Source organism: Cyclopterus lumpus, chromosome 2, assembly GCF_009769545.1.
Source record: "Cyclopterus lumpus isolate fCycLum1 chromosome 2, fCycLum1.pri, whole genome shotgun sequence".
NCBI lineage: Eukaryota > Metazoa > Chordata > Actinopteri > Perciformes > Cyclopteridae > Cyclopterus > Cyclopterus lumpus.
This window is the reverse complement of record NC_046967.1, coordinates 456,191-481,271: the sequence shown is the minus strand read 5'-3', so window position 1 is coordinate 481,271 and position 25,081 is coordinate 456,191. Positions and strand designations below refer to the sequence as shown.

Sequence of the window (25,081 nt, the reverse complement as noted above, 5' to 3'; positions counted from 1 at the left end):
AAGGTCAGGGATGTCGTATGTGTACAGATTGTAAAGCCCTCTGAGGAAAATTTGTAATTTGTGATATTGGGCTATACAAAATAATCTGAATTGAATTGAATTGAATTGAGTGGCTGAGTTTTTGCTGTGAAGAATATCTCCATAGCCTCCAATTCATTTATTTTTTTTGGAAAAAGCTTAATATCATATAGAACTTCAAAAGCAAGATCCCAACATAATTATATTTCCTGAAACACAAGACTCTTGCGAACCCATAAATGTTGCTTGTGGGTCTGTATGTTACACGATGTGTCTCTAGTCGCGATTTACAAATCAGGTGCCATCGTCTGTGAGAAGACGTTTTGGAGGGAAAGATATAATGGGGCTCTATGGGGCAGAGACTGGACTTGCTCCCTCGTTAAGCGTTCTCCTGACAAATGTGGGAAACAACGTGGATTCTATCGACACATGTAAGGACTGGCACAAGAATCCCTACGTTTTTATCCATAAATGGTGTATAAAGAGTAAACGGTGTGGCCGTAGTGACGATTTACAAATCTTTTTTTCGTACGATCCTGAAGCTTCACTGCACTCTAGCGATGACGTCACAGCTCTAAGCTGCCACATACACACTCATTGAGAACTCTCAAACGGGCTGAAGAACACATCAAACTAAAACGGGGACAGTTAAATAAGTATAAAAGATATCAAAAAAAGCTCAATTATAAAGTTATAGCTAATGATTTTATCAACATTTCAAATGGTGTCTCTAGCTGAAAGTATGCGGACATTGGAAGGTTTTAAAGTTTAACAAGTTTAAGCGGATTTGAAGTTTTCCTTCATAGGAACCCATTCATTTTTTATTCCATAAAAATATTCATTATTTGAAGATATGAAAATATAAAAAATATATGAAAATATACAGTACTAGTTGAAGGTTCTGTCAACATTTTAAAATTTAAATGGTGTCTTTAGCTGAAAGTATGAAGATCTTATAAGGTTTTAAATGTTTAAGATTTTCTCCATTGTGATCCCATTTTAAAAAAAACTATAAAAAGATTTATAATATGAATATTTGAAAAGTTTAAAAGTAGAAAAAAGATAGTGCTTGATTCCCGAAGGAGTTGAATTTTTTAATATTTGAACGGTTGAAAATATGAAGGACTAGTTAATGTTTGAAATACGTACGGAAGAAATAGAATAAGAAGAATAAAAATTAGTTTAATAAAGATTACAAGAACAATAGTTGGACTGCTGAAGCATTCCAACTAATGAAGAATAATAATAAACCCCAGTTTCGAGTTCATCTGTGAGACTGGTGGCAGTAAAAGGGAAACAGCGCCGCTTCCGCCCCGCTCGCGCTGCGGCCGGAGGCGGTACTGCACGCGGAAGTGCTGCACGAGTGTTGACAACACCTGACGCTGAACACACCTGCGGAGCTTCTTCTAGGTTCACGAGCGGTTCTCTGCATGGATAAGCTGAAGAAGGTGCTGAGCGGACAGGATGAAGGGAGCACCGACGGGACCGGGATCCTGGAGGTACCAGTGAAACTGTGGAGCGGTCACTACTGACGGACGATAACGTCTCATGTGACGTCATCAGAAGTTAAACCTACCGTATGCTCCTTTTAAAAAGTATTTATTTGTGTATTTACTCAGAAAGTACTAATACCAGGAGTGTACAAATACTCCAAATACACCCCTCCTCCTCCTCGCTCTTACAATTACAAGTACATTCAATTTGTGTGTACAAAAGTATCATTTTAATGACTAATGTGCGTATAAGTACGTAAAGCTAGATACTCATCTTAGGTAGGCTTACTTGTACTTTACGATCTCACTGATAGTAAAGTACAAGTACCTGTAAGTTTAGAAAATGTACTTTGTTTCTTTGAGTCAATATTTCTTTTAGCCTGAAGCGAACAAAAGCAGCTTTTACCAAGTAAACAATAAAGAAGACCATGACGAGGACAAGGACCATGACCATGACGAGGACCATGACCATGACGAGGACAAGGACCATGACCATGACGAGGACAAGGACCATGACCATGACGAGGACAAGGACCATGACCATGACGAGGACCATGACGAGGACCATGACCATGACCATGACAAGGACAAGGACCATGACGAGGACAAGGACCATGACCATGACGAGGACAAGGACCATGACCATGACGAGGACAAGGACCATGACCATGACGAGGACCATGACCATGACGAGGACCATGACCATGACGAGGACAAGGACCATGACCATGACGAGGACCATGACCATGACGAGGACAAGGACCATGACCATGACAAGGACCATGACGAGGACCAAGACCATGACGAGGACCATGACGAAGACCATGACCATGACAAGGACCATGACGAGGACCATGACCATGACGAGGACAAGGACCATGACGAGGACCATGACCATGACGAGGACCATGACCATGACGAAGACCATGACCATGACGAGGACAAGGACCATGACGAGGACCATGACCATGACGAGGACCAAGACCATGACGAGGACCATGACGAAGACCATGACCATGACAAGGACCATGACGAGGACCATGACCATGACGAAGACCATGACGAGGACCATGACCATGACGAGGACAAGGACCATGACGAAGACCATGACGAGGACCATGACCATGACGAGGACCATGACCATGACGAGGACCATGACCATGACGAAGACCATGACGAAGACCATGACGAAGACCATGACCATGACAAGGACCATGACGAGGACCAAGACCATGACGAGGACCATGACGAGGACCATGACGAAGACCGTGACCATGACAAGGACCATGACCATGACGAAGACCATGACCATGACGAGGACCATGACCATGACGAGGACAAGGACCATGACGAAGACCATGACGAGGACCATGACCATGACGAGGACCATGACCATGACGAAGACCATGACGAAGACCATGACCATGACGAGGACAAGGACCATGACCATGACGAGGACTATGACGAAGACCATGACCATGACGAGGACCATGACCATGACGAAGACCATGACCATGACGAGGACCATGACCATGACGAAGACCATGACCATGACGAAGACCATGACCATGACGAGGACCATGACCATGACCATGACGAAGACCATGACCATGACGAGGACAAGGACCATGACGAGGACCATGACGAGGACCATGACCATGACGAAGACCATGACCATGACGAGGACCATGACCATGAGGACCATGACGAGGACCATGACGAGGACCATGACGAGGACCATGACCATGACGAAGACCATGACGAGGACCATGACCATGACGAGGACCAGGACCATGACAAGGACCAAGACCATGACCATGACCATGACGAGGACCATGACCATGACAAGGACCATGACGAGGACCAAGACCATGACGAGGACCATGACAAAGACCATGACCATGACAAGGACCATGACGAGGACCAAGACCATGACCATGACGAGGACAAGGACCATGACGAAGACCATGACCATGACGAGGACCATGACGAGGACCAAGACCATGACGAGGACCATGACGAGGACCAAGACCATGACGAGGACCATGACGAGGACCAAGACCATGACCATGACGAGGACCAAGACCATGACGAGGACCATGACGAGGACCATGACCATGACGAGGACCATGACGAGGACCAAGACCATGACGAGGACCATGACGAGGACCAAGACCATGACGAGGACCATGACGAGGACCATGAATATGACGAGGACCATGACCATGACGAGGACCAAGACCATGATGAGGACCATGACGAGGACCAAGACCATGACGAGGACCATGACGAGGACCAAGACCATGACGAGGACCAAGACCATGACGAGGACCATGACCATGACGAGGACCAAGACCATGACGAGGACCAAGACCATGACCATGACGAGGACCAAGACCATGACGAGGACCATGACGAGGACCAAGACCATGACGAGGACCATGACGAGGACCAAGACCATGACGAGGACCATGACGGGGACCATGACCATGACCAGGACCAAGACGAGGACCAAGACCATGACGAGGACCATGACGAGGACCAAGACCATGGTGAGGACAAGGACCATGACGAGGACCATGACCAAGACCATGACGAGGACCATGTCGAGGACCAAGACCATGACAAGGACCATGACAAAGACCATGGCGAGGACAAGGACCATGACGAGGACCATGACGAGGACCATGACGAAGATCATGACGAGGACAAGGACCATGAAGAGGACCAAGACCATGACGAGGACCATGACAAGGACCATGGCGAGGACCATGGCCATGACGAGGAGCATGACAAGGACCATGACGAGGAGCAAGACCATGACGAGGACCAAGACCATGACGAGGACCATGACGACGACCATGGCGAGGACCATGACGAGGACCAAGACCATGACGAGGACCATGACGAGGACCATGACGAGGACCAAGACCATGACGAGGACCATGACCATGACGAGGACCAAGACCATGACGAGGACCATGACGAGGACCATGACAAGGACCATGACAAAGACCATGGCGAGGACAAGGACCATGACGAGGACCATGACCATGACGAGGACCATGGCGAGGACCATGACGAGGACCAAGACCATGACAAGGACCATGACGAGGACCAAGGCCATGACGAGGAGCAAGACCATGACGAGGACCAAGACCATGACGAGGACCATGGCGAGGACAAAGACCATGACGAGGACCATGACGAGGACCAAGACCATGACAAGGACCATGACGAGGAGCAAGGCCATGACGAGGACCATGACGAGGACCATGGCGAGGACCATGACGAGGACCAAGGCCATGACGAGGACCATGACAAGGACCATGGCGAGGACCATGACGAGGCCAATGACGAGGACCAAGACCATCCATGACAAGGACCATGACGAGGACCAAGACCAAGACCATGATGAGGACCATGACAAAGATAATGGCGAGGACCATGACGAAGACCATGACGAGGACCATGACAAGGACCATGACCAGGACCATGGCGAGGACCATGACAAAGATCATGGCGAGGACCATGACAAGGACCATGACAAAGACCATGATAATGATGTAATGACGATGTAATGACCCCTCTGCAGAGAGCCAATGAGGCGTCCACCCTGGCCTGGGGCACCAGGATGAAGGGCTTCGGCGTCTGCTTCGTTCTCGGCATCGTGTGCTCCATCCTGGTGAGGGTTGCCCCGGTGACCGTCTGTCCTTCTTATCCTGTGTGTAACCACGGTGACGCCCGTCTCTCTCCGCCCCCTATAGGCGAGCTGCACCCTGTGGATCCCTGGAGTCGGCCTCATTGTGTTCGCTGTCCTCTACAGTGTGGGAAACGTCAGCGCTCTGGCCAGGTACCAACCAGACTCCCTTGTACTGCTGTGAACTACATTACACATCATGCCTCAGCTCCTACGTGTCTGATTTCAGCACCATGTTCCTGATTGGTCCGTGTCGGCAGCTGAAGACCATGTGTGCTAGAGAGAGAGCCTTTGCCACCGTCCTCGTGCTGGTGACCTCACACATACACACATATATATATATATATATATATATATATCCAAAGCGACTTACAATAAGTGAATCCAACCATGAGTACAAACAACAACTCACAACAACAAGAATCAAGAAAGTAACATTTCTTCAAGAAAGCCAAACTACAAATATACCATGAGTAATACCATAAGATAAATAATACCATATGTAATACCATGAGTAATACCATAAGATAAATAATACCATAAGTAAGTGCAATTCAAGTGCCACTGAAGTGCTAATCTGTTTTTACTCAAGGTATAGTTTCCGGCGGAAGATGTAGAGACTTCCTGCTGTCCTGATGTCAGTGAGGAGCTTGTTCCACCAATGAGGAGCCAGCACAGCAAACTGTCTTGATTTTGTTGAGTGATTAACTCGCAGTGACGGAGTCACAAGCCGATTGGCAGAAGCCGAGCAGAGTGAACGGGCTGGGGGGTAAGGTTAGACCATGTCCTAGGTGTGAGGTTAGACCATGTCCTGGGTGTGAGGTTAGACCATGTCCTGGGTGTGAAGTTAGACCATGTCCTGGGTGTGAGGTTAGACCATGTCCTAGGTGTGAGGTTAGACCATGTCCTGGGTGTGAGGTTAGACCATGTCCTAGGTGTGAGGTTAGACCATGTCCTGGGTGTGAGGTTAGACCATGTCCTGGGTGTGAGGTTAGACCATGTCCTGGGTGTGAGGTTAGACCATGTCCTAGGTGTGAGGTTAGACCATGTCCTGGGTGTGAGGTTAGACCATGTCCTAGGTGTGAGGTTAGACCATGTCCTAGGTGTGAGGTTAGACCATGTCCTGGGTGTGAGGTTAGACCATGTCCTGGGTGTGAGGTTAGACCATGTCCTGGGTGTGAGGTTAGACCATGTCCTAGGTGTGAGGTTAGACCATGCCCTTGGTGTGAGGTTAGACCATGTCCTGGATGTGAGGTTAGACCATGTCCTGGGTGTGAGGTTAGACCATGTCCTGGATGTGAGGTTAGACCATGTCCTGGGTGTGAGGTTAGACCATATCCTGGATGTGAGGTTTGACCATGTCCTGGGTGTGAGGTTAGACCATGTCCTGGGTGTGAGGTTAGACCATATCCTGGGTGTGAGGTTAGACCATGTCCTGGGTGTGAGGTTAGACCATGTCCTGGGTGTGAGGTTAGACCATGTACTGGGTGTAGACCGGACCCGATCTGTGCACAGCATGGTACGCAAGAACCAATGTTTTGAAGCGGATGCTGCGGCCACCGGTAACCAGTGAAGGTCGCAGAGGAGCGGAGGATTGTGGGTAAATTTAGGAGGTTGAAGACCAGTCGAGCAGCTGCATTCTGGATGAGCTGTAGAGGTCGGAAGGCATTAGCAGGTAGACCTGAAGGAGGGAGTTACAGTAGTCTAGGGGTGAGATCCTTCAGGACTCCTATTTCTTTATCCTCAGAGTCTCGACTCCAACGAAAGACTCCTATTTCTTTATCCTCAGAGTCTCGACTCTAAGTAAAGACTCCTATTTCTTTATCCTCAGAGTCTCGACTCTAAGTAAAGACTCCTATTTCTTTATCCTCAGAGTCTCGACTCCAACGAAAGACTCCTATTTCTTTATCCTCAGAGTCTCGTCTCCAAGTAAAGACTCCTATTTCTTTATCCTCAGAGTCTCGACTCCAACGAAAGACTCCTATTTCTTTATCCTCAGAGTCTCGACTCCAAGTAAAGACTCCTATTTCTTTATCCTCAGAGTCTCGACTCCAAGTAAAGACTCCTATTTCTTTATCCTCAGTCTCGTCTCCAAGTAAAGGCTCCTGGTCTTCATCCTCAGAGTCTCGACTCCAACGAAAGACTCCTATTTCTTTATCCTCCGAGTCTCGTCTCCAAGTAAAGACTCCTATTTCTTTATCCTCCGAGTCTCGACTCCAAGTAAAGACTCATGTCTTTATCCTCCGAGTCTCGACTCCAAGTAAAGGCTCCTGGTCTTTATCCTCCGAGTCTCGACTCCAAGTAAAGACTCCTAGGTCTTTATCCTCCGAGTCTCGACTCCAAGTAAAGACTCCTATGTCTTTATCCTCCGAGTCTCGACTCCAAGTAAAGACTCCTATTTCTTTATCCTCCGAGTCTCGACTCCAACGAAAGACTCCTATGTCTTTATCCTCCGAGTCTCGACTCCAAGTAAAGACTCCTATTTCTTTATCCTCCGAGTCTCGACTCCAAGTAAAGACTCCTATGTCTTTATCCTCCGAGTCTCGACTCCAAGTAAAGGCTCCTATTTCTTTATCCTCCGAGTCTCGACTCCAAGTAAAGACTCCTATTTCTTTATCCTCCGAGTCTCGACTCCAAGTAAAGACTCCTATGTCTTTATCCTCCGAGTCTCGACTCCAAGTAAAGGCTCCTATTTCTTTATCCTCCGAGTCTCGACTCCAAGTAAAGACTCCTATTTCTTTATCCTCCGAGTCTCAACTCCAAGTAAAGACTCCTAGGTCTTTATCCTCCGAGTCTCGACTCCAAGTAAAGACTCCTATGTCTTTATCCTCCGAGTCTCGACTCCAAGTAAAGGCTCCTATTTCTTTATCCTCCGAGTCTCGACTCCAAGTAAAGACTCCTATGTCTTTATCCTCCGAGTCTCGACTCCAAGTAAAGGCTCCTGGTCTTTATCCTCCGAGTCTCGACTCCAAGTAAAGACTCCTAGGTCTTTATCCTCCGAGTCTCGACTCCAACGAAAGACTCCTATTTCTTTATCCTCCGAGTCTCGACTCCAACGAAAGACTCCTATTTCTTTATCCTCCGAGTCTCGACTCCAAGTAAAGACTCCTATTTCTTTATCCTCCGAGTCTCGACTCCAAGTAAAGACTCCTATTTCTTTATCCTCTGAGTCTCGACTCCAAGTAAAGACTCCTATTTCTTTATCCTCTGAGTCTCGACTCCAAGTAAAGACTCCTATTTCTTTATCCTCAGAGTCTTAAAGACCTAACCTGGTTATGCTCCTGAGTTGACGATATTGAGCTACAGCTGTGTCGGCCACTCCCCCAGACGTAGTAGAATGGCCAGCAATCAGGACCAAGTGGGGTCAGAACAATAGCTGATCTTTCCTTTAATCAGTGAAGATCAAGGTTGACGGGAATCTCTACTTCCTGCCAAAGCTGAATTAAGGATCAGACAGTACAGACTAGCACTCTAGTAGCTCTAATACAGCAAATACAATATTACTCTAGCAGATAAACTTATTTAAAGAAGGTACTTCTTTATATATATATATATCTATATATATCTATATATAGATATATATATATCTATATATCTATATATATATAGATACATATATACACACACACACATTCATAGTAGTACTTTGTGAGTATTATCAGCAGCAAAAGTACTTCCTAGTGATAATTAAACAATCTTTCTGCAGGTTTGTCTGGCGTTGACGCTTTGTGCTGCATTCTGGGTAAAAAACAAACACAGCTTATATTTATTTTCTTATTATTTATTTCTATGTATTAATATTTATTTCTATGTTTTATATTGAGTAGTTTCTGTCTTTGATTCTCTGCAGTGGAAGAATAACGGTCTCGCTCTGCTCTTCTGTGTCCTTCAGTTTCTGGCATTCGCCTGGTAAAAAACACACAGTATACATACAGTACATCATACATATACATACATACATATATATATACATACATACATATATATATCTATATATATATAGATATATATATCTATACCTATCTTGCTGACTGTCTAACTGCTGCTGTTCTTCACAGGTACGGCCTTTCATACATCCCCTTTGCCAGGTAACACGCACTCTATTTCTATCTCTATATTTATAATTATATTTCATCCCTACATTTTATTTTATAAAAAAAATATACAATATTTAATCCCTATTCCATATATATATATTTACTTTATACATTTCAAGTTTACTAAATGCTTTATACTAATCAGCACTCAGTGCTTTATTGACTGTTAATTGCCTATTATTTAGTCAGTTATAATCCTATAAAATACAGATAAAATAAGATTAATAGTACATTTATTTATATATATATATATATATATAATTTCTCCTTTCGTCTTTCAGGGACGGCTTCATGAAATTATGTTCAGTGTGCGTCTGAGTGACCTCCAGCCTCGACCAATCAGGACGCAGGATGTTGTTCGACCAATAGGGACACAGGACTCCGCCAGGCGTTCGACCAATCAGGAGCCTCAAACATTTCAAACCCTGAGAATCAAATCAGCTGTTTTTAAAGAAACTTCCTGTCTGTTACCTGAAATTTCATTTTCAGGTTGTTGCAAAACAATATTTAATATTTAATAATATAAAATGTTATTGTAATTCTAATAATAATATATCAATACTAGTTATTATTAATCCTGCTTCTAAATGTACAAATACTTTTATTTTGTCTTCAACCGGAAGTCACTTTCTTTTAAACATTTAAAATGAATATATTATATAAAAAAGATTAAATAAATAAAACCAGAGAATAAAAGATGAATGCACTCATTTTAATTTACTAAAATAACAAATATAATTTGTTTGTAATGTTTGTCAATTTCTCATAAATCTTTTGTAATTTATAAATTATTTATCAAAACATTTTCAGTACATTTCTGATCAATTCTCAAAATGTGTATTTAAATAAATGTCCATATACAATCATTTTGAAAAAAATATTAAAATGTATTTAATTTGTTTGTCAAAAACATTTCATTTGTTTTATTTTTAATAAATATTAAAACTAGAAAAACATTTAGAGAATGTGTGTGTGTGTGTGTGTGTGTGTGTGTGTGTGTGTGTGTGTGTGTGTGTGTGTGTGTGTGTGTGTGTGTGTGTGTGTGTGTGTGTGTGTGTGTGTGTGTGTGTGTGTGTGTGTGTGTGTGTACGTGTTTGCCTGTTTTTTTCTTCTCACCTGTTAAATCCTTTAAATCCAATAATCTCCAGCTGCTGATTAAACAGTCCGGTGTTCAGGGGGTCCAGGTGTCTATGTGTCTCTGTGTTTGTGTCTCTGTGTCTCAGGTCCAGGTGTCTCTGTGTCTCAGGTCCAGGTGTCTCTGTGTCTCCAGGTGTCTCTGTGTCTCAGGTCTATGTGTTTCCAGGTGTCTATGTGTCTCTGTGTTTGTGTCTCAGGTCCAGGTGTATCTGTGTCTCCAGGTGTCTCTGTGTCTCCAGGTGTCTCAGGTCCAGGTGTCTCTGTGTCTCCAGGTGTCTCAGGTCCAGGTGTCTCAGGTCCAGGTGTCTCCAGGTGTCTCTGTGTCTCCAGGTGTCTCAGGTCCAGGTGTCTCTGTGTCTCCAGGTGTCTCAGGTCCAGGTGTCTCAGGTCCAGGTGTCTCCAGGTGTCTCCAGGTGTCTCTGTGTCTCCAGGTGTCTCAGGTCCAGGTGCCTCTAGGTGTCTCTGTGTCTCCAGGTGTCTCAGGTCCAGGTGTCTCCAGGTGTCTCAGGTGTATCTGTGTCTCCAGGTGTCTATGTTTCTATGTGTCTCCAGGTGTATCTGTGTCTCCAGGTGTCTCTGTGTCTCCAGGTGCCTCTGTGTCTCCAGGTGTCTCTGTGTCTCCAGGTGTCTCTGTGTCTCCAGGTGCCTCTGTGTCTCCAGGTGTATCTGTGTCTCCAGGTGTCTCTGTGTCTCCAGGTGTCTCCAGGTGCCTCTGTGTCTCCAGGTGTCTCTGTGTCTCCAGGTGCCTCTGTGTCTCCAGGTGCCTCTGTGTCTCCAGGTGTCTCTGTGTCTCCAGGTGTCTCTGTGTCTCCAGGTGCCTCTGTGTCTCCAGGTGTATCTGTGTCTCCAGGTGTCTCTGTGTCTCCAGGTGTCTCCAGGTGTCTCCAGGTGTCTCTGTGTCTCCAGGTGTCTCTGTGTCTCCAGGTGTCTCCAGGTGTCTCCATGTGTCTCCAGGTGTCTCCAGGTGTCTCTGTGTCTCCAGGTGCCTCTGTGTCTCCAGGTGTCTCTGTGTCTCCAGGTGTCTCCAGGTGTCTCTGTGTCTCCAGGTGTTTCTGTGTCTCCAGGTGTCTCTGTGTCTCCAGGTGTCTCTGTGTCTCCAGGTGTCTCTGTGTCTCCAGGTGTCTCCAGGTGTCTCTGTGTCTCCAGGTGCCTCTGTGTCTCCAGGTGTCTCTGTGTCTCCAGGTGCCTCTGTGTCTCCAGGTGTCTCTGTGTCTCCAGGTGTCTCCAGGTGTCTCTGTGTCTCCAGGTGTATCTGTGTCTCCAGGTGTCTCTGTGTCTCCAGGTGTCTCTGTGTCTCCAGGTGTCTCCAGGTGCCTCTGTGTCTCCAGGTGTCTCCATGTGTCTCCAGGTGTCTCTGTGTCTCCAGGTGCCTCTGTGTCTCCAGGTGTCTCTGTGTCTCCAGGTGTCTCCAGGTGCCTCTGTGTCTCCAGGTGTCTCTGTGTCTCCAGGTGCCTCTGTGTCTCCAGGTGTCTCCAGGTGCCTCTGTGTCTCCAGGTGTCTCTGTGTCTCCAGGTGTCTCTGTGTCTCCAGGTGTCTCTGTGTCTCCAGGTGCCTCTGTGTCTCCAGGTGTCTCTGTGTCTCCAGGTGTCTCTGTGTCTCTGTGTCTCCAGGTGTCTCTGTGTCTCCAGGTGTCTCCAGGTGCCTCTGTGTCTCCAGGTGTCTCTGTGTCTCCAGGTGTCTCTGTGTCTCCAGGTGTCTCTGTGTCTCCAGGTGCCTCTGTGTCTCCAGGTGTCTCTGTGTCTCCAGGTGTATCTGTGTCTCCAGGTGTCTCTGTGTCTCCAGGTGCCTCTGTGTCTCCAGGTGTCTCTGTGTCTCCAGGTGTCTCTGTGTCTCCAGGTGTCTCTGTGTCTCTGTGTCTCCAGGTGCCTCTGTGTCTCCAGGTGTCTCTGTGTCTCCAGGTGTCTCTGTGTCTCCAGGTGTCTCTGTGTCTCCAGGTGCCTCTGTGTCTCCAGGTGTCTCTGTGTCTCCAGGTGTATCTGTGTCTCCAGGTGTCTCTGTGTCTCCAGGTGCCTCTGTGTCTCCAGGTGCCTCTGTGTCTCCAGGTGCCTCTGTGTCTCCAGGTGTCTATGTGTCTCCAGGTGTCTCTGTGTCTCTGTGTCTCCAGGTGTCTCTGTGTCTCCAGGTGTCTCCAGGTGCCTCTGTGTCTCCAGGTGTCTCTGTGTCTCCAGGTGTCTCCAGGTGCCTCTGTGTCTCCAGGTGTCTCTGTGTCTCTGTGTCTCCAGGTGTCTCTGTGTCTCCAGGTGTCTCCAGGTGCCTCCAGGTGTCTCCAGGTGTCTCCAGGTGTCTCTGTGTCTCCAGGTGTCTCTGTGTCTCCAGGTGTCTCCAGGTGCCTCTGTGTCTCCAGGTGTCTCTGTGTCTCCAGGTGTCTCTGTGTCTCCAGGTGTCTCCAGGTGCCTCTGTGTCTCCAGGTGTCTCTGTGTCTCCAGGTGTCTCCAGGTGTCTCTGTGTCTCTGTGTCTCCAGGTGTCTCCAGGTGCCTCTGTGTCTCCAGGTGTCTCTGTGTCTCCAGGTGTCTCCAGGTGCCTCTGTGTCTCCAGGTGTCTCTGTGTCTCCAGGTGTCTCCAGGTGTCTCTGTGTCTCCAGGTGTCTCTGTGTCTCCAGGTGTCTCCAGGTGTCTCTGTGTCTCCAGGTGTTTCTGTGTCTCCAGGTGTTTCTGTGTCTCCAGGTGTCTCTGTGTCTCCAGGTGTCTCTGTGTCTCCAGGTGTCTCTGTGTCTCCAGGTGTCTCTGTGTCTCCAGGTGTCTCTGTGTCTCCAGGTGTCTCTGTGTCTCCAGGTGTCTCCAGGTGTCTCTGTGTCTCCAGGTGTCTCTGTGTCTCCAGGTGTCTCCAGGTGTCTCTGTGTCTCCAGGTGTCTCCAGGTGTCTCTGTGTCTCCAGGTGTCTCTGTGTCTCCAGGTGTCTCCAGGTGTCTCTGTTCCATGTGGGATGAGCTTGTGATATTGATCCTCTGATCAGTTATTGATCAGTTATTGAAACATTAAACATCAAATCAGATTCTAGAAAACAGGAAGTTTGTTCTTTTTTCTTCCTATTTATTAATAATATGCTGATTATTATTCATTGTTGTTCAGAGTTGCTAAAAGGTTTGTTTGCAGCTCGATGAACTGATGATGATGATGATGATGATGATGATGATGATGACCAAGAGGCTTCACACACACACAGCTTCAGTCCTCCGGTTGGTTCAGTCTGAAGCAGCTTCTCTCTGCTTGGTCTTCATTAATATTAATATAGATCATCTTTTGGACTATTTCTGCTCTGTGTCTCAGGTAAGTTTAATATTACTATTATTATTCATTAAAACAGCTTTACTTATTACTATTAGTATTACTATTATTATTCATTAAAACAGCTTTACTTATTACTATTAGTATTACTATTATTCACTAAAGCAGCTTTAATTATTATTATTATTATTGTTATTATTACTCACTATAGCAACTTTAATTACTATTAGTATTATTATTACTCACTAAAGCAGATTTAATTATTATTATTATTATTATTATTATTACTCACTAAAGCAGCTTTAATTATTATTATTTGTATTATTATTACTCACTAAAGCAGATTTAATTATTATTATTATTATTATTATTATTACTCACTAAAGCAGCTTTAATTATTATTATTACTCACTAAAGCAGATTTAATTATTATTATTATTATTATTATTACTCACTAAAGCAGCTTTAATTATTATTATTACTCTCTAAAGCAGATTTAATTATTATTATTATTATTATTATTACTCTCTAAAGCAGATTTAATTATTATTATTATTATTATTACTCACTAAAGCAGCTTTAATTATTATTATTACTCACTAAAGCAGATTTAATTATTATTATTATTATTATTACTCACTAAAGCAGCTTTAATTATTATTCTTACTCACTAAAGCTAATTTAATTATTACTATTAGTATTATTATTATTACTCACTAAAGCAGCTTTAATTATTATTAATGATAATTTGTAGTTGAATTATTGTGATATTGTCATGATAAATGTGTTGGCAGCAGCTATTTATCTTTATTATATATATTTATTGTATTTGTTTTTTTTGACTTCGTCCTCAGAAATGAAACCGTCGCTTTAGCTGCAGCTTGTAATTAAGTCGTTATCCAATTAGAACAATATTTATTAATGCAACAACCACAAATACGTATATAAATAACTCTTTTTGTTGCAAAACAAGTTTAATATTCTAACATAAAGATGGAAATTAAACAAAGATGTTTATTTTAAATAATTTTATTGGTGATTTAAACGTGTTTAAAAACGCTGCCGAATAAGATCAACTTCAAATTGTTATCTATATAGATCAATATAAATATATATATATATATATATATATACATATCAATATGTATATATATTTTTTTTTTATTGTATAATATAAATATTCTATATTTACTGTTTTTAGAACATAGTATTAGTACTGCTTCAACGATTTTTAAGCTTAATAAGTACAACATAATATAATAATATTTGAGTGAAAATCTTAACATGATTAATATAATAATTCTTATTATACTTTTTTTCTTTAAAAGCAGCACTTGAAATACAAAATACACTTTTAACACTATATTTTAAACATTAGGAACTACAGCACAGTAACTAACATTGTGTTTGAATTGAAATATTATTACTATAAAAATATACTAGAAATATTATTATTACTATAACTTGATTTTAAACATGAGAATCCATGATGTAAATTTTTATTATTAACTGTGTTGTAATTTAATTCTGTTAAAAACAGATGAAGGTGGAGGGACTCCAGGAGGATGGCAGAGGGGTCGGTACCGGCGGGGGGGTCGGTACCGGCGGGGGGGTCGGTACCGGCGGGGGGGGTCGGTACCGGCGGGGGGGTCGGTACCGGCGGGGGGGTCGGCAGCTCGGCCGAGCACTGCATGTCTCGGCTGCTGAGCGCCGTGGAGAGCGAGCTGCAGGCCGGACGGGAGAAGGGCGACCCGACGGAGAGGGAGCTCCGGGTGTCGCTGGAGGAGGAGGAGCTGTGGAGCAAGTTCCACCTCATCACCAACGAGATGATCGTCACCAAGAACGGGCGGTAAGGCACCTGGGGGCGGTTAACTCACCCACCTGGGGGCGGTTAACTCACCCACCTGGGGGCGGTTAACTCACTGCCGGGAACTGTTTATCATGTTGTCACCTGTAGGCGTGTCCTGGGGGAGGCTAGCTGTTAACCGGCCCCAGGGGTGGGTTAACCGTTAACCCGCCCCCGGGGGTAGGTTAACGGTTAACGGCTAACCTCCCCAGGACACGCCTACAGGTGACAACATGATAAACAGTTCCTGTGAGTGTTACATGAACATTATTTGTTTGTTTTCTGAATATTTTAGAGGTAAACACCAACAGGTGCATATGACTCCAGGTCAGCACCTGTTAATCGGGGTTATTCATTAGTCGCCATGGCAGCCGGTCACGGTGAGTGTTTCTGCCCGAAGCCTTATTCACACCTGCAGAACCCACTTCAACTGCTTTTACCTCTGTTCTTTACCTTTTTACTTGGCTCTCTTTACCTGTTTCTCTATACCTGTTTCTCTTTACCTGTTTCCCTTTACCTTCTCTATACCTGTTTCTCTTGACCTGTTTTTCTTTACCTAACCCTAACCCTTCTCTTTACCTGTTTCCCTTTACCTGTTTCTCTTTACCTGTTTCTCTTTACCTGTTTCTCTTTACCTGTTTCTCTTTACCTGTTTCCCTTTACCTTCTCTTTACCTGTTTCCCTTTACCTTCTCTTTACCTGTTTCTCTTTACCTGCTTCTCTATACCTGTTTCTCTTTACCTGTTTCTCTTTACCTGTTTCCCTTTACCTTCTCTTTACCTGTTTCCCTTTACCTTCTCTTTACCTGTTTCTCTTTACCTGTTTTTCTTTACCTGACCCTAACCCTTCTCTTTACCTGTTTCTCTTTACCTGTTTCTCTTTACCTGTTTTTCTTTACCTGCTTCTCTTTACCTGTTTCTCTTTACCTAACCCTAACCCTTCTCTTTACCTGTTTCTCTTTACCTGTTTTTCTTTACCTGACCCTAACCCTTCTCTTTACCTGTTTCTCTTTACCTGTTTCTCTTTACCTGTTTTTCTTTACCTGCTTCTCTATACCTGTTTTTCTTTACCTGACCCTAACCCTTCTCTTTACCTGTTTCTCTTTACCTGTTTCTCTTTACCTGTTTCTCTTTACCTAACCCTTCTCTTTACCTGCTTCCCTTTACCTAACCCTTCTCTTTACCTGCTTCCCTTTACCTGCTTCCCTTTACCTAACCCTTCTCTTTACCTGCTTCCCTTTACCTGCTTCTCTTTACCTAACCCTTCTCTTTACCTGTTTCTCTTTACCTGCTTCCCTTTACCTGCTTCCCTTTACCTGCTTCTCTTTACCTGCTTCCCTTTACCTGCTTCTCTTTACCTGCTTCCCTTTACCTTCTCTTTACCTGCTTCTTTTTACCTTCTCTTTACCTGTTTCCCTTTACCTGCTTCTCTTTACCTGCTTCCCTTTACCTGCTTCTCTTTACCTTCTCTTTACCTGCTTCTTTTTACCTTCTCTTTACCTGTTTCCCTTTACCTTCTCTTTACCTGCTTCCCTTTACATGGATACCTTAGATTCAGACTATACAAAACATGAGAATAACTTTTAAAATATAATGCAGTTTAAAGGATTAAACCACCGAAATAATAAATTATCAGATGAATAAACAACCAGAATCCACCTGTGTGTCGTTAATGGTCGTTAATCCACCTGTGTGTCGTTAATGGTTAATCCACCTGTGTGTCGTTAATGGTCGTTAATCCACCTGTGTGTCGTTAATCCACCTGTGTGTCGTTAATGGTTAATCCACCTCTGGGTCGTTAATGGTCGTTAATCCACCTGTGGGTCGTTAATGGTCGTTAATCCACCCGTGGGTCGTTAATGGTCGTTAATCCACCTGTGGGTCGTTAATGGTCGTTAATCCACCTGTGGGTCGTTAATGGTCGTTAATCCACCCGTGGGTCGTTAATGGTCGTTAATCCACCTGTGTGTTAATCCACCTGTGTGTCGTTAATCCACCTGTGGATCGTTAATGGTTGTTAATCCACCTGTGGGTCGTTAATGGTTGTTAATCCACCTGTGGGTCGTTAATGGTTAATCCACCCGTGGGTCGTTAATGGTTAATCCACCTGTGTGTTGTTAATCTACCTGTGTGTCGTTAATCCACCTGTGGATCGTTAATGGTTGTTTAGCCACCTGTGGGTCGTTATTCCACCTGTGGGTTGTTAATGGTCGTTAATCCACCTGTGGGTCGTTAATGGTTAATCCACCCGTGGGTCGTTAATGGTTAATCCACCTGTGGGTCGTTAATGGTTAATCCACCCGTGGGTCGTTAATGGTTAATCCACCTGTGGGTCGTTAATGGTCGTTAATCCACCTGTGGGTCGTTAATGGTCGTTAATCCAACTGTGGGTCGTTAATGGTCGTTAATCCAACTGTGGGTCGTTAATGGTCGTTAATCCACCTGTGGGTCGTTAATGGTCGTTAATCCAACTGTGGGTCGTTAATGGTCGTTAATCCACCTCGTTAGAGGTTTTAAACCACCTGCGGCTCGTTGAATAATCTTCATCCTAATAAACAATCAGGTGTGATGTTTTGTGCAGCCGCATGTTCCCGGTGCTGAAGGTCAGCGTGTCCGGTCTGGACCCCAGCTCCATGTACTCCTTCCTGCTGGACTTCGTGCCGGCCGATGGCTGTCGCTGGAAGTTCGTGAACGGAGAGTGGGTGGCGGCGGGACGGGCGGAGGGCCGCGGCGAAGGGCGGGGCCACGGCGGCATCTACATCCACCCCGACTCGCCAAACTTCGGAGCTCACTGGATGAAGGCGGCCGTGACCTTCAACAAGGTCAAACTCACCAACAAGGTCAACACAGGAGAACAGGTGAGGATTCTCTCTCTTATTCATCCTCTTCACTTCCTTCACTTCTTCTTCTGTGCATTATCCAGCTCTCCATGTCAAGAGGGCTCTTCTTCTTCTCTCTCTGTATTGGGCTGGAGTGGGCGAGAGACTACCAACCTCTAATTAACCACTTCAGAGCCTCTCCTCGCTCTACTTCACCTGCTCGCCCCCCTCGTAACCACAGGAACTGGATTAACCGCTCTTAATTGGCCGGCGGTGGTTTAATGCACTTCCTGTCGAGAGGCCTCCAGAAACACACAAACACACACTACAAAAATTGGCAATAACGTTGTTTATATTTACCCCATTATTCGTGTGCACACACACACACACACACACACACACACACACTGTAATGCAGAACTGGAACAGAGAGCTCGGCCATAATGAAATAATTGCTCAGTTTATTTGTACATTATGGTAATTATGTTTTTTACCGGGAAATTAATTTACCCATCATGCTCCAGATGGGAGAGAGAGAGGTAAACTATTTTTGACACACACACACACACACACACACACACAGAGTGGCGGGGTCAGCCAGCCTCTCAATCTGAATAAAAAACAGTTTGTTTTTGTGCGTCCACCTGGTGAGCTCGGATTGGTTATTGGGCCTCGTTAGTGGGGGGGGGGGGTGGGGTGAGTGGGGGGGGGGGGGACCAGATGGATTAAAGAGTGTTTGGGAGAAAAGACAACGATGGGTCTGATCCAGAAACAACACCTGGATCAGTTTTAGTTTCTATTCAAACTTTATTCCCTCTGTGTGAGTACACCGTTGAGGTACTTGTACACACATATATGTACACCGTTGAGGTACTTGTACACACATCTGTATCCTGTCGACAGATCGTGCTGAACTCGCTGCACAAGTACGAGCCTCAGCTCCATATCGTGTGCGTCGGCTCTCGTCATCGCCTCGTCTCCAACGTTTCCTTCAAGGAGACGCAGTTCATCGCCGTCACCGCCTACCAGAACGAGGAGGTACAAGTACACGCAGCGCCTACAAGTACACGCAGCGCCTACAAGTACATGCATCTTCCACAAGTACACGCATCTTCCACAAGTACACGCATCTTCCACAAGTACACGCATCTTCCACAAGTACACGCAGCTTCCACAAGTACACGCATCTTCCACAAGTACACGCATCTTCCACAAGTACACGCATCTTCCACAAGTACACGCATCTTACACAAGTACACGCATCTTCCACAAGTACACGCATCTTCCACAGGTACAGGCATCTTACACAAGTACACGCATCTTCCACAAGTACACACAGCGCACACAAGTACAGGCATCTTACACAAGTACACACATCTTACACAAGTACACGCAGCGCCTACAAGTACACGCAGCGCCTACAAGTACACGCATCTTCCACAAGTACACGCATCTTCCACAAGTACACACAGCGCACACAAGTACAGGCATCTTACACAAGTACACGCAGCGCCTACAAGTACACACATCTTACACAAGTACACGCAGCGCCTACAAGTACACGCAGCGCCTACAAGTACACACATCTTCCACAAGTACACGCATCTTCCACAAGTACACACAGCGCACACAAGTACAGGCATCTTACACAAGTACACGCAGCGCCTACAAGTACACGCAGCGCCTACAAGTACACGCATCTTCCACAAGTACACGCATCTTCCACAAGTACACGCAGCGCACACAAGTACAGGCATCTTACACAAGTACACGCATCTTCCACAAGTACACGCAGCGCACACAAGTACAGGCATCTTACACAAGTACACACATCTTACACAAGTACACGCAGCGCCTACAAGTACACGCAGCGCCTACAAGTACACGCATCTTCCACATGTACACGCATCTTCCACAAGTACACGCAGCGCACACAAGTACAGGCATCTTCCACAAGTACACGCAGCGCCTACAAGTACACGCAGCGCCTACAAGTACACGCATCTTCCACATGTACACGCATCTTCCACAAGTACACGCAGCGCACACAAGTACAGGCATCTTACACAAGTACACGCAGCGCCTACAAGTACACGCATCTTCCACAAGTACACGCATCTTCCACATGTACACGCATCTTCCACAAGTACACGCAGCGCACACAAGTACAGGCATCTTCCACAAGTACACGCATCTTCCACATGTACACGCATCTTCCACAAGTACACACAGCGCACACAAGTACAGGCATCTTACACAAGTACACGCATCTTCCACAAGTACACGCATCTTCCACAAGTACACGCAGCGCACACAAGTACACGCAGCGCACACAAGTACACGCAGCGCCTACAAGTACACGCAGCGCCCACAAGCACACGCAGCGCACACAAGTACACGCAGCGCACACAAGTACACGCAGCGCACACAAGTACACACAGCGCCTACAAGTACACACAGCGCCTACAAGTACACACAGCGCCTACAAGTACACGCAGCGCCTACAAGTACACGCAGCACACCCAAATACACGCCTACAAGTACATGCAGCGCCTACAAGTACACGCCTACAAGTACATGCAGCGCACACAAGTACACGCAGCGCACACAAGTACATGCAGCGCCCACAAGTACACGCATCTTCCACAAGTACACGCAGCGCCTACAAGTACACGCATCTTCCACAAGTACACGCAGCGCCTACAAGTATATGCATCGTCCACAAGTACAGGCAGAGCCTACAAGTACACGCAGCGCACACAAGTACAGGCAGCGCCTACAAGTACACGCAGCGCACACAAGTACATGCAGCGCCTACAAGTACATGCAGCGCCTACAAGTACGCGCAGCGCACACAAGTACACGCCTACAAGTACATGCAGCGACTACAAGTACACGCAGCGACTACAAGTACACGTCTACAAGTACACGCAGCGACTACAAGTACACGTCTACAAGTACACGCAGCGCCTACAAGTACACGCAGCGCCTACAAGTACACGCAGCGCACACAAGTACACGCCTACAAGTACACACAGCACCTACAAGTACATGCAGCGCCTACAAGTACACGCAGCGCACACAAGTACATGCAGCGCCTACAATTACACGCAGCGCACACAAGTACACGCCTACAAGTACACACAGCACCTACAAGTACATGCAGCGCCTACAAGTACACGCAGCGCACACAAGTACATGCAGCGCCTACAAGTACACACAGCACCTACAAGTACATGCAGCGCCTACAAGTACACGCAGCGCACACAAGTACATGCAGCGCCTACAAGTACGCGCAGCGCACACAAGTACATGCAGCGCCCACAAGTACACGCCTACAAGTACATGCAGCGACTACAAGTACACGCAGCGACTACAAGTACACGTCTACAAGTACACGCAGCGACTACAAGTACACGTCTACAAGTACACGCAGCGCCTACAAGTACACGTAGCGACTACAAGTACACGTAGCGACTACAAGTACACGCAGCGCACACAAGCACACGCAGCGCATACAAGTACACGCAGCGGCCACAAGCACACGCAGCGCATACAAGTACACGCAGCGCCCACAAGTACACGCAGCGCCCACAAGTACACGCAGCGCCCACAAGTACACGCAGCGCCCACAAGTACACGCAGCGCCCACAAGTACACGCAGCGCCCACAAGTACACGCAGCGCCCACAAGTACACGCAGCGCCCACAAGTACACGCAGCGCCTACAAGTACACGCAGCGCACACAAGTACACGCCTACAAGTACACGCAGCGCACACAAGTACACGCCTACAAGTACACACAGCGCCTACAAGTACACGCAGCACACACAAGTACACGCAGCACACCCAAATACACGCCTACAAGTACACGCAGCGCACACAAGTACACGCCTACAAGTACACGCAGCGCACACAAGTATTTTTATTCCTGTAAATGTTAATATATAGTTAATAAGTAATTAACCTAAATGGTCTTTGAATGTTTTTGTGTGTCTTTGAATGTGTTTATTGTGTCTTTGAATGTGTTTCTTGTGTCTTTTTGAATGTGTTTCTTGTGTCTTTGTGTGTCTTTGAATGTGTTTCTTGTGTCTTTGAATGTGTTTCTTGTGTCTTTGTGTGTCTTTGAATGTGTTTCTTGTGTCTTTGTGTTTATTGTGTCTTTGTGTTTCTTGTGTCTTTGTGTGTCTTTGAATGTGTTTCTTGTGTCTTTGAATGTGTTTCTTGTGTCTTTGTGTGTGTTTCTTGTGTCTTTGTGTCTTTGTGTGTGTTTCTTGTGTCTTTGTGTCTTTGTGTGTGTTTCTTGTGTCTTTGTGTGTGTTTCTTGTGTCTTTGTGTGTCTTTGAATGTGTTTCTTGTGTCTTTGTGTGTGTTTCTTGTGTCTTTGTGTGTGTTTCTTGTGTCTTTGTGTGTCTTTGAATGTGTTTCTTGTGTCTTTGAATGTGTTTCTTGTGTCTTTGTGTGTGTTTCTTGTGTCTTTGTGTCTTTGTGTGTGTTTCTTGTGTCTTTGTGTCTTTGTGTGTGTTTCTTGTGTCTTTGTGTCTTTGTGTGTGTTTCTTGTGTCTTTGTGTGTGTTTCTTGTGTCTTTGTGTGTCTTTGTGTGTGTTTCTTGTGTCTTTGTGTGTATGTGCAGATCACTGCTCTGAAGATCAAATACAACCCTTTTGCGAAAGCTTTCCTGGATGCTAAAGAGAGGTGATGAACATCAACATTACCACATATACTACAGTCTATAAGTACATTTACTCACTATATATACGTATATGTGTGTGTGTGTGTGTGTGTGTGTGTGTGTGTGTGATCAACTTCCTACATGGATATACTGTATATACACTAGTTGTGTACTTGTAGTATTTGTAGGTGAATGAATGAGGCGTTAGACACTCACCAGGATACCCGAGGAAGTTAGTGTTAGCAGCTGATTAGAGCGTCATTAGGAGGGACACACACACACACACACACACACACACACACACAGCTGGTGTCATGGGCTCTTTTGATTTGGCCACCTCAGGAACCCGGGCGGTCGGGTACCGGAGTCCTCAGAGAGTCGTGTCGGGATTCAACCCTGTGAGTTTTATTAATCAAGAGAAATACTTTTTATATTTAAACACAAAAACATCATTTTTGAAAATATATATTCCTACAATATAACGTGTGTGTGTGTATGTGTGTGTATATATTTTTGAATATTTGTTTGCCAGTTTTGAGTCACGTCAATAAGTGTGTGTGTATTTTATTAATGTTAATGTATTTATATAAGGCTGGTCACTGTGCTCAGCCGGAGGGGGCGGAGTCTTTCCCTACGCTGGCGGCCTCCCACTGACCTCACACCATCACCACGGTTACCCGGGCCGACACACACCGTACCCTCCCCCCTACCTGCCGCACCGCGCACACTCCTCAGGTACCTGTGTGTGTTTTTCACATCATAGATACGTTGTTGATGATGATTTATTTGTACTATAATTCGAATATAATATAAATAAACTTTCATTTAATTTCTCAGTAAAAAATGTTTTTCTATAAATTAATTGTATTTATAAATTGTTATACCTTTTTAGATTCACATAAAGTAAATATTCACACTTCTATATACATGCTTTTATTTACTGTTTGTTTAAATGTTATGTTTATGTATCTACATGTTAGACGGGTGGAGCTCCTCCCCCTCCACCAGCGCTGCTTCCTCACAGCCTCCTCCTCCTCACAACTCCAGGTCAGGCACACGCCATATTACCATATATATATATATGTACATGTATTCATATACAGTATATATATATTTGTATTCATATACAGTATATATTGTTATGTTTGTGTTCAGTCAGTATCCCTGTCTGTGGACGGTTGGATGCAGTGAGCTAAGCCCCTCCCACTCACCCTGCACGGCTCTCCACGGACCAATCAGCAGCGAGAGCCTCATGCAGCCACCCAGTCACGGTCGAGTGGGCGTGGCCGGATGGCCACCTGGCTCTACTCACTCTTTCTGAGGATTGATGTGATTGGCCAAATGGAAATGAAGACCCCTGGTGCCCAGTGACTACTACTGAGTATCAGTGTCTTTCTGGTCTTTCTAGTTATTTGGAGTCACTACCTGGTACCTACTGGTGGCTACCAGTAAGTACCAGTAGCTATTTGGAGTCACTACCTGGTACCTACTGGTGGCTAATTGGGACTTGTTGTAAATACAGTACTTTTAAACTTGTATCTTCTGGTGAATATTTGTACATACTTTTATTTACTGGTGGCTAGTTAAGTATTGGTCTTTTGTTCTGGTGATTATTGTACTAATATATATTAAACTAATAGATAATATATATACTACTAGGCTACAAGTATTGGTGGCTACTAATATCTATAAATGGTTACAAATATCTACTGATGGCTCCTAATATCTTTTGGAGGCTACTGATGGCTCCTGAGATATATTGGTGGCTACTAATATCTATTTGTGGCTACTATTCATCCATCCATCCATTTTCAATACCGCTTATCCTCATTAGGGTCTCGGGGGCGCTGGAGCCTATCCCAGCTGACATAGGGCGAAGGCAGGGGACACCCTGGACAGGCCGCCAGTCCATCGAGGGGCTAGCCCAATATCACAAATTACAAACTCCCCTCAGAGGGCTTTACAATCTGTACACATACGACATCCCTGACCTTTGACCTCACATCGGATCAGGAAAAACTCCCCAAAAATAACCTTTGACAGGGAAAAAAGGGAAGAAACCTTCAGGAGAGCAAC

General features: G+C 45.3%; 2 protein-coding genes across 2 annotated transcripts; both read left to right on the top strand.

Annotated features, from left to right (window-relative positions):
• Positions 1–1,356: 1,356 nt before the first annotated feature.
• Positions 1,357–10,103, top strand: LOC117744108 (vesicle transport protein SFT2B-like). The gene is made up of 8 exons (XM_034552226.1): positions 1,357–1,517; positions 5,107–5,196; positions 5,279–5,364; positions 5,441–5,522; positions 8,918–8,953; positions 9,062–9,120; positions 9,270–9,299; positions 9,590–10,103. Exons 1-8 carry the CDS (start codon positions 1,449–1,451, stop codon positions 9,624–9,626), a joined length of 489 nt encoding a protein of 162 aa, XP_034408117.1. The 5' UTR covers positions 1,357–1,448; the 3' UTR covers positions 9,627–10,103.
• A 5,131-nt stretch (positions 10,104–15,234) lies between these two features.
• Positions 15,235–24,788, top strand: tbx19 (T-box transcription factor 19). Its single transcript, XM_034555741.1, has 8 exons — positions 15,235–15,518; positions 18,096–18,372; positions 19,237–19,371; positions 22,967–23,028; positions 23,348–23,403; positions 23,597–23,780; positions 23,984–24,052; positions 24,161–24,788. The coding sequence occupies exons 1-8, from the start codon at positions 15,235–15,237 to the stop codon at positions 24,324–24,326; spliced, it is 1,233 nt and encodes a 410-aa protein (XP_034411632.1). The 3' UTR covers positions 24,327–24,788.
• Positions 24,789–25,081: the final 293 nt, after the last annotated feature.